This window comes from Setaria italica, chromosome II (genome assembly GCF_000263155.2).
Source record: "Setaria italica strain Yugu1 chromosome II, Setaria_italica_v2.0, whole genome shotgun sequence".
Lineage (NCBI taxonomy): Eukaryota > Viridiplantae > Streptophyta > Magnoliopsida > Poales > Poaceae > Setaria > Setaria italica.
In genome coordinates, this window is record NC_028451.1 from 26,880,628 (window position 1) to 26,892,275 (window position 11,648).

General features: G+C 44.5%; 1 protein-coding gene across 1 annotated transcript; it reads right to left on the reverse strand.

The window, feature by feature from the left end:
- Window positions 1-2,126: 2,126 nt before the first annotated feature.
- LOC101757368 (putative disease resistance protein RGA1) lies at window positions 2,127-10,696 on the reverse strand. Its single transcript, XM_004956542.2, has 5 exons — window positions 10,261-10,696; window positions 8,055-9,200; window positions 3,817-5,172; window positions 3,564-3,729; window positions 2,127-2,740 (listed from the first exon to the last, which is right to left on the reverse strand). Exons 1-5 carry the CDS (start codon window positions 10,573-10,575, stop codon window positions 2,532-2,534), a joined length of 3,192 nt encoding a protein of 1,063 aa, XP_004956599.1. The 5' UTR covers window positions 10,576-10,696; the 3' UTR covers window positions 2,127-2,531.
- Window positions 10,697-11,648: the final 952 nt, after the last annotated feature.

Here is an 11,648-nt window from a genome sequence, read left to right on the forward strand (position 1 = left end):
TACTACAGGATGCAACACTAAAGCCTACCAGAGACAACAAAGAGAGGATGCCACAGTTCATACAGATATTGCTCATGCAGTTACTGCAATAAAGATTAGACGATAACTAAAGGATATTTACTGCTCAGAAGGAATACAATTAGAGTCAGGCATCACAGCAGGACTACAAGGATGAAGGGAAAATGGAAATCACCACTAGATATAGAACAAATGCTTAGTCATGAGAAAGTGAGGTTATGCTGACATTTATGAATGAGATTGGTCCTGGAGGGTATCACATGGTCCCAAATAGAAACTTGAAAGCGAGACAACTTTGAGTCTATCCTGATAATGCAAACCAGAATATGCAATCTAATCAAAGCAAGACTAACCAACTACCAACCTGCATGATTGCGCTAACAAATTATCACACAAAGATAACCAGAGCATTTCATCTTTGATAAAGATGAGTCATATTCCTACTGCCTTCGACAAGTGTCATGAGGAAGACAGGAATCTAGCTTTTCACAAGACTACGGTGACACATACCACATCAGCAAGCAGTCGTCGAGCTTGTTGACGTTGTAGATGAAGTTTACCTCATCGAGGATGGCCTAGAACTTGAGCTGACATCAAACAAAAAAAAACTTCAGAATCAGCAGATCCAGGAGATCTAGGAGATGGGCGCCATAATCTCTATACGAATCAGACCTAGGTCAAACATAGGAGAGGAACTTGGATGAGTTCTTGGAGCTAACCTGGAGTAGATCTTGAAGCTCGGACGGAGGTGGTGGGGTCGCAAAGCCGGCGACAGAGATGAGGAAGAAGCCGGCGAGGGTCGAGCACGACGGCGGCAGCGGGGGCGAGCACGGTAGTGGCGGCGGGGGGCGAGCACAGTAGCGGCGGCGGGGGGCGAGCTCGGTGGCGCGGTGGTGGGCGAGCTCGGTGGCGGCGGTGGGGCCAATGACTGCGGCGGCGGTCCTTCCTCTTCGTCGCCCTCGCTCGCGCGGAGTCGGGGAATAGCCGCCACGACCCCTGCGTGCTGGACGAGCCGCCCCGGGGAAAGTATGGGGCTCGGGTTGCCCTCTCCCGGGTGATGGGCTTCCAAATGCAAGGACGCTTCTCCATGGGCCCGAAATCTACATGGGAGCCTGGCCCAGGGAAAAGGTAGGGAACCCCCCGTGAATTGGGTATTCCAAAGGAGGCCTTCACGTGGGCCAGACACGCTGGCGGGTCGACGTGACGCGCCACGTAGGTGAAAGATGTTATAATTCTTCTCTCACCGGCGGTAAAATTGTTAGGTAATTCGCAAAACTGGCCTCCATCCGTACTGATGGAAAAAAATTAAATGCCCATCCACAAAGTTACAATTAATGATATGTGTTTTGGATGTTATGCAAGCAACAGTTAAAGTTTATATGAATGTAATACCCGCAAAAAAAAGTTTATGAATGTAAAGAGATGTTATTTTGTTTGCACTTTATGCCTAGGAACTCAAGTTCTTTCATGTGGTATTCTTCCGACTCAGCGTGAAAAGACAGAAACTCAAACAAACAGCAAATCTCTTGTACAGCTTCTGAAAGCCAGAAGCTCGGAAAAGCTAAGTTTATATGGAAAGCTGAAAAGCTCAGTTTTCTAAGTTTTTTTTAGCTTTTTGAGCCTAGGAAGCTAAACACATCTTCTAAGGCTTTTTGTTTGAACTTCCTAGCAGCTTCTCAGCGTGAAAAGCCAGAAGCTCGAACAAATAGCAATTTTGTCGTGTCAAAAAGCTAGAAGCTCAAAAAAGTTAAGTTTATATGAAAGTAGGAAAGTTCAGTATTATGAGCTTTTCGTAGATTTTTGAGCTCAAAAAGCTAAACACATCTAAAAGCTAGTGTTGGCTTTTCTGAAGCAAAAGCCAATAACAATTTTTCAGAAAAGTTCAGGAACTACGGCTCAAACAAACAGACTCTGAAAATTACTGTTGACATTTCAGAATAAAAAAGCCATCAACAATTTTAAAAAAAAACTCAACTGCTGGTCAACAAACGGACCATCGGAACATGAGCTCATTCTCCGAGCCATGGTAAGCTATCAATCGCGCCAGTCCCGGAGCACTCATGAACCGGAACATCAGTAAGCAAACCATCAGTAGGACCACAAAATCCTGAAACAAAATCTCCGCTGGTACTTGACAAAAATATATTGTTCCGTACACGCGAAAAGAAAATGACTACATCAGCATGATATAGAGTAGTAGACGTCCAAGAGCCCGAGCTCTCCTGTCAATTGCCATGGACATCAATTTTCTTTTAAAAAACTTTTGACCAGGGAGTCGCAGTACTCATTGAGGTGAGCAGCAGCGAGAGCAGAGGCTCCTATGCTGGCAGCAAACAGAGCACCCAGCCCCTTCGGCCTTTGGCAGGCCGCATGCTTTCACAAATCACAACGACACACAAGATGGGACTGCTCCTCCTTGACTATCGGTATCAAAAGCAACAACTCTCTTCTCTCGTGTGAGTACTGCATTAACCTCCATCCAGGACAAAATGTCTTTCATTTGGTTTGCTGTATCACGCAATCCCTTGGTTCGACCCATTGCACTGCACACTGAAGAGATATTCTCCACTGTATTCAGTAATATGGTCGACATTGCTTCGTTTGGCAGCAGTTACTTCATGTGGATGCGCCAGCATGTGTGATGACGATGCTTGTTGTTCAGAAATCCGGTCATCTTCTGCCAACGCTTGAGGCTCCTTGAATTTCTTGTCGGGCTGCAAACCTACCGAAAGTCCAAAGCTAGCATTAGAAACGAAGTCAAATGGACTCGGTTTACTTGTCGTTTAGTTACAACATTAAGGTTTCTAACGTACGTGCTCGAATGTTCTTCTGATATGCTATGAACTATCAAGTAAAATTCTGAGACATACAAGTACTTCTGATACCGTTATCATTTCGATCGTGTGACGAAACTAAGTACTCCTGTGGACAGCAGCGAAAAAAAGTTTGACTGCACGCATTATGGGATCGCATCAATTTTGGAACTATATAGTAGTATTGGTTCTGCTCTGCACAAACCTTAAACTCATTCCGTGTTCTATTAGCTCCTATCTTCCTGCAGTAGAATCTTCCTCTCTTTCATAGATGGCCGTGGAACTTTTATAACTTTGACCAGTTACCATTTGTAAATATCTATTCTTTTTACTTTGGCCAAATTGATAAATGTATGTATCTGTGAGAAAAGTAAATATACGTACATTTGTGAAGCTAATTACTTTCATAGCAGGGAAAATTGCACTAAAGCTTCTTAACCTTGAAACACGCCATATTCTTGGAAACTTTAAAACCACTTTATTTGAGCACTAAATCAACATCAAAAGTTTCAAAAACTTGGAAATTAGTTATCAATTTTTCAGACAACCCATTTAAGTTTGAAATTATAAACTGCATATTTCAAAAATATATTTAGTAAAACTTGCATTTCTAAGATAATGACAAGTATTTTGAACTGAAAGTGATCCCAACTCGCATATTAAGATATTTTTAAATAAAGATCCAACATCTTATTCAAAATTTCAGATGATTAGGTTTTGTGAGCACCAAACCTGCTGTTTCATCATTGGACAATGGATGATCGGCTACTGAGACATCTGAAGAAAAGCCAGATGCAAACGCTGCACTTGAACTTGATGCAACAGAAGAAAAACGAGGTGGAGATGATGAGAACTGGTTTCCAGGGATTACTTGTACTATCTCTCCATTTGAGTTTGGCTACAAGAACAAATAAGAACATTGGAAATTACTATCGTGATGATATGATATTCGTGGAAACAAACTTAGGTGATATATTGAATTTACCTTGTTAATAAATTTAGGCTCTTCACTTTTCTGTTCATCCATATGATAAGCAAATTCCATTTTTTGCTTCAGATTATTTTGTGGATAATCAACTTCATCAGCGTCTGATGCACTTATTCCTTCTGCCTTGTCTCCGTTTGCAGGCTCCTTAGGAGTGATATCTGAAATAGCAGTACTTGTTCCAACTTCCTCAATTTGCTGCGAGCATTGATGGGATTGGCAACTTCCAGAGCTTAGAGAACAGGACTGCACTATATAATCCTGGCACCCAAAAACCTCAACTTGCAGCTTTTTACGGTTTGAAAGTGACTTAGGTAATGCTTTGAGTCCAACACATTGGGATAAATTAAGATACTCCAAATTACTAAGTTTGTCAAAAGAAGATGGCAAATATTCTACACTAGAGCAGTGTGAGAGATCCAGAAACTGAAGAGAAGTAAGGTATTCGAAACATTCTGGGAGTTTAAGATCAGAGCAAAATGAAAGGTTAAGGCCTTTCAAATATGCAAGCTGACCGAATGATTGGGGTAGTAGCTCAAGTTTAGAGCATTTCGACAGATTCAAAAATTGAAGTGAACAAATGTTGCCAAAAAAGTCCGGGAGCATTCGGAACTCAAAACCACTCAAGTTTAAATCCACAATGGAAGAAAAGCTAGAGAATGATTGCAATAGCTCATCAGGTAATGTTGGAAGCTTAGAACATTTCGAAAGGTTAAAAAAACGAAGCTTCCTGAGATTTTCCAGTGATGCAGGAAACCTTCTAACTTCAGGACAGCATGACAAGTTTAAGTAATGTAACTCATGCAGCAAATCTAGGTTATTCAATTGCTGAAGTTTCTGGCAACCTTGGAGATTCAAATAATTCAGCCTCTTTAAGTACCCAATGAAGGCTGGTAGCTCCGTTACTTCAGTTTCTGACAGATCCAATGTCAGTAGCTTATGGAAGCCACTAATTTGGGGTGGCAGATCTGTAATGGATAAAGTTGAAGCATCAAGGTATCTCAGTTGTTTAAGCTGAAAAACAGGAGCAGGTAACTCCTTAACAGAACATCCACTGAGATCCAAAACACGCAAATATTTGTTCACTGAAAGAACTTCGCTGACATGCTGCAATTCTGCACCGCTTGTCTTGAAAATTAGTGACCTTGCCTTGGAAGGCCAAGCCTTGCTATCTATTGATTGTAAGCTAGAAGCAGACACTTGTGCATAACGGTAATCATAATTTCTATTGCAACGTTCATTCTCAGCATCTAAAATCACAAGAATATCTTCACCAGCAACTGACCTAGCAAGATCGTGTGCGAAATTATTCATGCAGAGCATTTCATCTGAATTATTGGATATTTCTGCATTAATCTGTAAAAGGAAACGAGGTTAATTAGCAAGCTTACTCAACCAAACACATAAATTGCCATGGTGCAGTAACGTTTTGGTTGATCTTAGGGGAGAATAAAAGGATTGGAAAATATCTTAGGGGAGAATAAAAGGATTAGAAAATAAACTAGCTGAAAAGAAAAAAAATGCACAGTTTCTAATAAGAATTTATTTTATCAGAAATTTTAGAGTGCTTGAAAAAAATGAGAGCCGTCCATCCGGCGAAATCGAACGGTGGAAACAAAGGAAGTACCATGAAGTACCTAAAGAGAAGTACCAAGAAGTATCAATTTGGTGGGACCAAGTACCAAAAATAGTGAGAAATTACTATGATGCCCTTTTAATTATATGCAAATCTATTTAATTCTTTTTTTAAGAAGGATAATAAGGAAAGTACCTGCATGTACCACTGGTACTTTAAAAGCATTGTAACAAAGCTTTTTATTTCAAATGTATTAATACCATGCCAGTTTATTCAAATTATTAAAGCCAATATTTGCCATATTTACTGTGCATTTCATCAACTCAAAAATAAAAAATGCACAGTTTCTAATAAGATTGTTTCAAATGTATTAATATCATGCCAATTTATTCAAATTATTAAAGCCGAACATTGTTGTCAGTGGTGAACTGGCGCACAGATATAAGATTCTTAATCATGTGAGGAGAAATCAAGACATTGTTAAGACGAAAAGGACCAGGAATGTGCGCAGTGCCGGTGAGAGTAACAGGAAGCAACGTGCCGTTGCTGACAACAATGGAGGAAGGAGTGGGATACCGCGGTGGTGAAGGGTGAGAGAGTATACCAGGGTCAGAGGACACATGGGAGGAGGCACCTGAGTAGGATACCGCGGTGGTGCTGTTGGGGCTGCTGAAGCGTCATGCTGTGGAAGGAGTTGGCGAGCGACTGTTGATCCCATGACGGCGGGGTGGAGAACCCGGGGGTTGGCTGACCCCAGGCGTAGAGTGCCTGCGGCTGTTGTTGAGCTGCAGGTGGGGTGGCGGGACGCGGGATCGGCGCCAAGGGGGACCGAGTAGACCCGGGCCACATCTGGATCGTCCCCGTCCACAGATTGTAGAAGGAGGGCTAGGTGCCAGGTGGCTGGGGAGCGGCGCCGGACCCGGTCACAGCCTGCTGCTGGTGGTGGTGGTGGTGTTGCGGCTGCTTGCGCTTGCCGCACCCGCGGCCACCCCGGTTGCCGCGAGGCTGCTGCTGCTGATGGCTGGTCTTGGGCAGCTGGCCGCCCGGGCTCTGCTGGCCAGGTGGCTGGGGAGCGGCGCCGGACCCGGTCACAGCCTGCTGCTGCTGGTGGTGGTGGTGTTGCGGCTGCTTGCGCTTGCTGCACCCGCGGCCACCCCGGTTGCCGCGAGGCTGTTGTTGCTGATGGCTGGTCTTGGGCAGCTGGCCGCCCGGGCTCTGCTGGCCAGTGCTTCCCCGCGCAGGACGAGCGGAGGAGGAGCTCGAGGAGGCGGTGTCGGGGCTGCCTGAAGAGGCGGTGACGAGAGCGGTGGCCGCCGAAGACTTGGCCATGGTGAGCTCCTCCAGAAGTAGGTCGGCGCGAGCCTCCAGGAAGGAGGGGAACGGGCGGGCGCGATGAAGGTGTAGACCGATGGAGGAGAAGCATTCGCCGAGGCCGCGTATGAGGTTGAGGACGAGGGTGCGGTCGGAGACGGCCTCGCCGAGGTCACTGAGAGCATCGGCCATGCTCTTCATGCGGCGGCAGTAGTCGGTGACGCTGAGATCGCCTTGGCAAAAAGTGCAAAACTCAATTTCCAAAAGAAGAGCACGAGTCTCGCAGTTACCGATGAATTGATCCTCCATGGCCAGCCACATGGCACGGGCAGTGGTGTGCGGGGAGACGGCAGCTTCCTCCAGGTCGGCGGAGATGGTGCCGACGAGCCACGTGAGGACGATGCAATCCATCGAAACCCAGTCGGGATGGGTGCTGACAGTGTCGGTGAGGACGTGGCTGGACAGCGAGTACTTGCCGAGGGTGAGGAGGAACTGGCTGCGCCATCGTGTGTAGTTGCCGGTCTTGACGTCGAGGACGACAGTGACGAGGGCGTGAATGTTCTGGACGGCAACCGCCTGGGCATGGAGCGCCAAGAGGGCGGTGGCTTCATGGTGGAGGAGGGCGCCGTCGAGGTCGACGCCGAAGATGGCGTCGTTGGGGCGGGACCGGCCGATGGCACGGTCCAACGCTTCGCACTCACAGGCAGCGGCAGCGATGGCTTCTTGCTCACGAGCGACGGCCTCCTCGCAGGCAGCCACGGCGGCGGCGAGGGTGCGCTCAGCTGTCTCCACCCGTGCACAGGCGTCGGTAGCGGCGACAGTAGCCTCGCACTCAGCCGCGTTGCGCTCAGGGGCAGCGGGGGTGGCGGTGGCTGCGCTAGGGGCGCTAGTAGCGCCGGCAGGGGTGGCTCTATGGTCGCCAGGAAGGCTGTGAGAACCAGCCATGGTGCGAGAGAGGCGCAGATGTCGCGCTAGAAGCGGAAGCGGGAGACCTAGGGCCATGAAAGAGATGTTGTGGCGAGGAATGATTAGATTGATTGATACGGGAACACAGGCTACAACCATATATAGGCCTGGGAGACCAGGCAGGGGCGGCTAGGGTTGGGAAACCCTAGCTGCCACCCTTCACACGCCTGGGCTGGCGGCGCCCACAGGCGGGCTGCCAGCCAGCCTGTAAACACAACAGGGGCCACAGGCACATTAGCACTAATACATTCTAACAATAGGACGTTATTATATGAACTCATTTACTCATGTGTTTTTACTAAAGCTTATTGAGATGGATGTTAATATGGAGCTTGTAAATTACAAGAGAAAAACAAGAAATATAAGTAATAACCGAAGAACTTACCTGAGTCCTCTCCAGAACTTGAAGAAAATAAATATCTTTAAGTTCATCAATGTATTTCTCAGCAGTAACATCAAGCGGCAAGGTTCCATGTTTGGATTCAATCATGTCAAGTGCAATCCATTGCTGAATAAGTTTTTTCTTATCAATGACATATCCTTTAGGGAAGATTGAACAATATACAAAGCATAATCTTAGCTCATGGGGCATACTGTAGTATATTATCTTGAAAGATGGAAATAATGGCAATATTTTATTTTGGGGGAAGTCTTCCTCTATCTTCCACATGTCTTTATCCTTTGCAGCTTTCCATATCTCACGCCTCTGCCTTTGAGCATTCACCACAGATCCAAGAAAGTTGGCTACCAAGGGTATGCCTTCACATCTCCTAACAATTTCTTCTCCATATTCCCTGAAAAGTGGGTCACTGTGACCTGTCATTGCCCTTTGAGAGAATATACTTGAACAATCATTTTCTGATAAAACAGACAATTTGTATGGTGGCACAGTGGATATCAGATCAGCTACTTTGCTGCTGTGAGTGGTCACTATGATCTTGCTTTCTGTCTTTCTACCTGTAAGCAGCATCTGCTTCAGCTCATTGACTTCTTCATCTTTGCCCCACAAGCTATCCAACACTATTAAGCAACTATACCTATTAAGTATGTCTTGAACAGCATTCTTGATTGACTGCATCTGCACGCTTCCCTCAATCCTTTCTGTAGTTTGCAAAACTATATCTCTTCCAATTTTTTCAAGGTTGATATTGCCCATGGAAACATGAACCCATATCCTGAATCTGAAAGTCTCTGCTCTTGTATCATTGAAAATAAGTTGGGCAAGGCTTGTCTTTCCAAGACCCAGTGTCCCAACAACAGAAATAATGGTAAGCTCTCTCACATTTTTCTGCATTAACATGTCCATAAGATGTTCCAAGTCTTGATCCCTCCCAACAATTTGGATATCATTATTTCTGTATGATGTTGTCTGCTTTTCATCAAAATTTACCACTGAGTTAATATGTGAGATGAAATGATACTGGCTAGGTAAATGTTGCCTTGTCTGTAACAACTCCCTCTTCAATTTCATCTTATAAACCATGCTTGCTTTTGATAGCATCGGATTGGATAAAGAGCAGAGCAATGATCCCTGAAAATTTGCCATCACATTTACTCTGTAAGCTTGCAATCGCAGTGTGGGCAGCAAAACACAACTGAAGAAGTATTGGTGCAAGTATTTAGAACAGAAGCACAGGGCCCAGCTGTATTAGAATGTAAACAGGCTGGTCCTTTTATTATTTTTAGATTGGTGAAAAATAGTTAGTGTACATTAGTGTAATCCGCAGATCATGAATCAAAACTCTGGAGAATCACATCGGAAAATAAACATGAACAACTCACCAAAACATTGTTAGGCTATGCAACTGTTGCTATTCTAAAGCAAGTTCATCATAAACTTAGCGGATTATAGCTTACCAAGGTTTATGACTTTGTCATCGAATTGGGAAGAGTCTGCAGGCTAAACTATTACAGCAGGTCAATAAAATACAAGTGAGGAGGAAAACAAGACAACCAAAAAGATCCCAGTAGCCAAATGAGCATCACGCCACTGTGATTGCAGTCCTTGGCTTATGGAAATCTACAAAAATGGGCTAAAATTTAAGTTGTGCGATTACATGTTGCTTCTTATAAAGGAGAACACGAAGGGCCGTGTTATAAATGTAGATTAACTCGACCTGTTATGACTCTACAACAAAACAACTGAATTTCAGTCATAGGTACTGTGCAGCATGCGTGGTTTACTGGAGTAACATTCTTACATAAAGAGACCAAATACTACTAATATTCCCACACAAGTGTACTAGTGTAGTATAGAAAATACAATGAAATCTAACTGCAGAAAATACAATGAAATTTAACTGCAGAACATTCCCTAAATAATATATCTAACTACAAAAATGTGCAAATGTTAATTGCAGTCACAAGTGTCTCTATCGGTGGTTAGGTGGCAAGTATCATTCGATTGTACTGGTGTTGGTGTATGCCATTAGATCCCAAAATCAAATATGAATAATAAAAGGTCTACTTCTGATCTGATAAGGATAATTTTTTCTTCGTTAACCATATAAATACTAGTTTATCACATTTAGTCGGAATTACATCAGAAATTTCCTAATTAGGAAGAAAACGAGAAGGAAAAATCGTGTCACCTTCTGCGCATAGCTGCTTTCCTCATATTGCTCCTTGGACGAGTAGTACCCATCAACGATGTCTTCGATGTCGTAAGCAAGGGACTTGATCTGGCCGAGCCAGTGCCGCAGGTTCGCCCTCTCGCTGCCGAAGGAGTTGTTCTCCGCGTTCTTCAGCAGGCCTTCCATGTACACCAGGGTGTCCTTGATGCTCTCGAGGTCGTCGCTGAAGCTGCAGCACAGCTTCACCTCGCCCTGCGCCACGCCGACGACCTCGTTGATCTTCCGGGCGACCTGGTTCACCGCCGCGGCCACGAGCATCTCGGGGCCGACCATGGCTGGACGTGGCCCCGGGGGCCTTGGGCGGAGTCGCGGAGACGCCGGAGAGAAGAGTAAGTGATTAGGTGAGGAGCAAGAGCGCAGAACCGGAAGATAGGCTAGACAGCTAGGATGGAGCTAGGCGATTGGCTTCTTGACTTTTACTTATCGAAGTCTTTAGTGGGTAGTTCACTTTTGTTTAGAAAAAAAAGCTACCTTCAAAAATTATACACATGTTTAATTACAAAAATTGCCACCAATAGATCTATATTCAAAAGAATTTTAAGATGATATTTTGTAGCAATTGTGAGATAAGTTTGAAGAGAGAAAAAAAATCTAATTTGAAGTTTTTTCCTAAAAAATGGCTTTGTATCGATGTATATGGACAAGAGGAGTAAACCATAATTCTTAGACTAACTATTAGTGAAAGATATGAGTTCGATCCATGTGGGCCCTATAAAAATAAAATGGAGGGAGTAACTCCTTAATAAATGGAAGTAAAAATTGTTTCAAAATATTTTGAATCATCGTTCTTTTTGAAAATAAAGGAGGGGTAGGGTGGGGTTTCAAAATACATGCAAGCAATATTTTCTTTAAAAATATGCTAGGGCTCTAGACTAGGCTTAGGGTTTGAGTCGGGTGTGTAAAAAACATTCGAAAGCATCTTAGAGATTACAGTATACTCCATCCGTCCTAAAATGACTGTTCATTTAGAGCACGTACAACGCCTGTATTTTTACCGTCTGGGCGACGTCATTTTTGTAAAACCCCCCTCGACTTAGTCAAGAGACAGACGCGCTGTCTCCTCGCGAAGGGATGACGAGGCTCATGCTCCTAAGCCATATCGCCCGCTCCAGCACTGTTGGACGCCGTCGCCTAGCGAAGGGATGATGGGGGTTGATTTATGAGTTTATACCAGAATTAATTAGCTTGCAAACAGACAACCCATTGTATAAGTTATCTGTATTGCTGTCTCTATGCGACATGACTAGTGCTTCCAGATAGCAGCCGTCTAAATTGTTTAACGTGCCCTTAGTGTTGAGATACGAGGTAGGCTACACTAGCGCAATTCAAAAATCTACCGCGTATAA